A 4,314-nucleotide genomic window follows, 5' to 3' on the forward strand; every position below is an offset into this window, starting at 1 on the left:
CAAACGCTATATCAACGAACGTTAACTTCAACAATACGTCTCTCTCTCATTACCTACACACACACATTATTCCGTCACGTTGTCACCCTCTTATATATATACCAGACTACCCTATATCTAGTAATTTCCCGACAATTCACGAAGGAACAAGATAGTTCTAAAAACATCACGTGACCTCGCTGACGCAACAAGTGCTTACATTTTTTTCTTCTTCTAATTGTTACACCAGAAATTATTCAAAATGCTTCTAAGTACAATAGAAGTAAAGAAAAATAACCAAATCATTACCTCTGAAAGTGAAGAAACATCCTTTGGAAGCTCCTTTATTTCTGGTGCTGCTGCTATACTCTCTTTCAGACTGCCAGCAGTTTGTTTCAGTTGTTCTACCTGTAATAAGATGTAGATTTGTTTTACACTTTCAAACCAATATTTTTTAAGAGCAACAATTCAATATTACATTCAATTTGCACCCAAACACAATGAACCCACTTATCTACCAGAGTGTATTTCATGATATTCTGACTGCTCATCCAAAAGTTATATCCATACAACCCATAATGGATTCTACACAATTGCTACAAAAACTCAAAATTTGTTTTTTTTTATCCCATCCTACTAATTGTGTTATTTTATGGGACACAAAATATCCTTAACTGACTTTAAAGTTTTAGCTACAAGCCACACAGACTTGGAGCTGCTCATTAAAGAAAGTTTACTTATTAAACAAAATCACCCCAGCTTCAATAATAACTTAACTTCTGTTGAGTTAAGCCTAATTCTAGCTAATTCTTTCTCACCAGCTTTGTATGCTTTTACTAATTCATTTTGTATGGGTTTATATTATTTTCAAATTTCACTTGCTTGGTTTTACATTCCCTCTCAAATTATAACAGTTTATCGTAATATATAGGTTTTGTTTGACATCTAAGTGATTAATCATAATTATAGTTTTTTTGTTTATTGTAGTAATTTGTTGAAGATGGAATGTGTATATTCCAAAACATCCAACAAAATATGCTGTTATTAAACACTTCAGTTGTTGTGTTTTTCATTATCTGTAGTGGTATGTCACGCTAATCAGTCATCTTTTACTATTCATCCGATGATCATGCATGGCATACAACTCCTAATACATTGATAGACGAGACAAAAATGACAAATAAAAATACATGTGTTAATTCTAAACAATAAATAATCTATATGAAACCTGATACAATTACCTCACGAAACCAGGAAATTATCATGTCAAATTCATAACTACTTATATGTCATGAGAACTGCACTTTAACAAATCAAGAAACTGGAATATTAAAATTTTATATAATTTTTTAAAACATTAAGTCTAGATAAGCACATATCAAATGACACAGTTACCTCCTTTCCCAAAACAGAGATTTCACTGATAACTTTCTGAAGGTCAGCTCCAAGGATGGACACATTTTTCTCAAATTCTTTAAGTTGAGAATGGATGGAATGTAAAGTTTCAGGAGTGTTTTTGTTACCTGCTTCAACTGGAGTGAAAATAAGACAAAATATACCCACATAACAATAAGATGTAAAGACATTTTAATTCACTCTTTATTATAATTAATACTAGTCAATATATAACCTCTTAACCTACTACGCTATCTACACTATTCCTCTCTGTAAGGAACATCTAATTAATTATTTCTCTAACAGATCACTTACTAATGTTTAATTAACTAGCAATAGGTCCCACACACTAAGCCTAAAACCTACTTTAAAAAGACATGCATAAAACATTACCTTTCAAACATTTTTTTGTATAGGGTATTTTTCAAAGCTATATTTACTCAGAATTAAACATATTTATACACACAAAATATAACATTAACCATCCTGATTATGAGAAAGAGAGCAATCTCTAATACTAACTACAAAAACCTAAAAACTTCATAATGCAGAAGTGGACAAAAAGATACAAAAAAAAAAAACGTTTTGTACAACTTGGTTATGTGCACCTAGCAATTCACAGGAACAATGTGAGTTCAGTTGCTCTCAAAATATTTTGTTGATACAATAGTCTAATTTCAATCATGAACTATATGTTATGTAGTATATATATATTTTTTTTTTTTACAAACAGCTCATTGGCTAACAAAGTATCTGAGGAAGGAAAATTGGAATCCTAATTTCATGTGCAAATCTTAAAATTCTTGAACAAGTCTTTTATCTAAGTTTTGCCGCCACTGTTGTAAAGGTAGGGTCAAAATCACTCTTCTTTACTAATTATTTTAAAATTCATAACAATTATTCAAAATTAGATATGACTTTTGAAAGAAGTTAATTTCTTATTTTCCTCTCCTATCTTGTATATTCTTACTATCTGCAACATTTCCAATCTCATATCTTATATCCTTATCTCATACTTTCTTATCTCATTTCTTACATTCTTGATAAATCTCATTTCCCCCTCACTTCCTACATCCCTCTCTTTGGTTGTTTCCCCTCTCACTTCCTACATCCCTCTCTGATTGTTTTCCTCTCTCATTTTCTACATAGCTCTCTTTGATTGTTTTCCCCTCTCACTTCCTACATCCCTCTCTTTGATTGTTTTCCCCTCTCACTTCCTACATCGCTCTCTTTGATTGTTTTCCTCTCTGACTTTTTACATCCCTATCTTTGATTGTTTTCCCCTCTCACTTCCTACATCCCTCTCTTTGATTGTTTTCCCCTCTCACTTCCTACATCCCTCTCTTTGATTGTTTTCCCCTCTCACTTCCTACATCTCTCTCTTTGGTTGTTTTCCTCTCTCACTTCCTCCTTCTTTATTTAACATCTCTGTCACATACTTTAATCACTCTTTGTTCTTCTTCTTCATTCATTCTTTTTACTTTTTCCTTATCTTGCACTTTTGATTTATCTCTTGTAACTTAAACACATTATCCAAGACAGTGGTTCCCAACCTAAATCTTATAAAGTGTCTGAATCCTGTGAAATATTATTGGGATTATGGCTGAAATTATAGCGAACAGTAAAGGTACCCAACTGATTAGTCAATACATGCTACAGTAAAGACTTTAGTTTTCTAGCATAATGGTTTATAAAATTAAATACTTTAGTCAGTTTGTTTTGACAGATTGCATTCAGTTGTTCATAAGTATTTTTTAATTCTGATCTACAAAATTAGCTTACTTTTGAAACTTCTTAATAATATTTACATTAAATAAACACACTAAAAATACGTAAACTGTAGTGTTCAAGGTTAGCATGTTTAAAAGTTTCCTAAATCTCTCTACACACACAAACTCTATATTATGAATGATAATAAATATAAATGTTGATAGATGGCGCCAAAATCACAACTTAGTCTGTGCCTTCTACGAAAATTATATATTGTTACGCTGTGTGCTACCTATCTGCCTGTGCCAAACACAGGGATTGAACTCCGATTATTAGTGTTATATTGTTATAAAACCTAAAACTTACCGCTGAACCACAGCAAGAAACAAAATTATAAAGTATTTTGTTTTTTTAATGTTGTTTAACTTTTCACCTGATGAGAGTCGTGTTTTCTATGCAGGAACTCGACTAAACAAGTCTTTACTTCGTATTTCTTAATAAAACAAAAAAGTTTAAAACGATTTAATGTGTAAAATTCGGTCACGCCGATTGTATTAATGTTTATAACAAATTTATTACGCAATTCCTCAACGGAAAACGCTCCAACACCCAAAATGGCGTTTCGTTCGTTTATTGTTAGCGTAATATTACCCAATGGGCTATCTGTGCTATGCCAACCGTGATTTTTAACGTTATAAACCCATAGAATTACCGTTGAGTCACCGAGAAGCGTGAATTTTTGTCAAACAGTTAGATAAATACAAAAATCAAAAACATAGAAGACCACTTAAGACATAAGAAGGAAAAAAAAAACACAAAGACAGCTAACACATTTGGAAAATGTCTAGTGAATCTCCACAACATAAAACACAAACGATTTTTAATGTACTGATAATTTTGTTCATTCAAGAAAACTATTACATATCGTATAAATATCATACAGTGATTCTTAAATGACATTGTTGTACAATTTAAGTGCAAAGCTACACATCCACACTAATTCCTAACTTGAATTAATAAACTAAATGGAAGTCAGCAATACCCACCACAAACACTTAGGCCATTAGTGTGAAATTATCAATTGAATAAAAATTCGTGTATATATATATATATATATATATATATATGTCTAGATAAGTAAATAAAATAAAAGTAAATAATTAGTTTCTTACTTATTTTAGTTAGGGGTAAGGGGGGTAAGGGTACGGTTCCCGTTCCGTTCGTCCTTCC

The 4,314-nt window shown here is 31.5% G+C and overlaps 1 protein-coding gene across 3 annotated transcripts in view; it reads right to left on the bottom strand.

Annotated features, from left to right (window-relative positions):
• Positions 1 to 4,314, bottom strand: part of LOC106459408 (EF-hand calcium-binding domain-containing protein 14-like) — a 71,335-nt gene that overhangs the window by 22,092 nt on the left and 44,929 nt on the right. For all 3 annotated transcript variants that reach the window (XM_022385905.1, XM_022385906.1, XM_013919026.2), the window contains exons 3-4: positions 1,375 to 1,511; positions 289 to 387 (exon numbers count right to left, since the gene is read on the bottom strand). In XM_022385905.1, coding sequence (XP_022241613.1) covers positions 289 to 387; positions 1,375 to 1,511 — 236 coding nt within the window. The remainder of the gene's footprint in view (positions 1 to 288; positions 388 to 1,374; positions 1,512 to 4,314) is intronic.

Source organism: Limulus polyphemus, unplaced genomic scaffold (assembly GCF_000517525.1).
Source record: "Limulus polyphemus unplaced genomic scaffold, Limulus_polyphemus-2.1.2 Scaffold604, whole genome shotgun sequence".
NCBI lineage: Eukaryota > Metazoa > Arthropoda > Merostomata > Xiphosura > Limulidae > Limulus > Limulus polyphemus.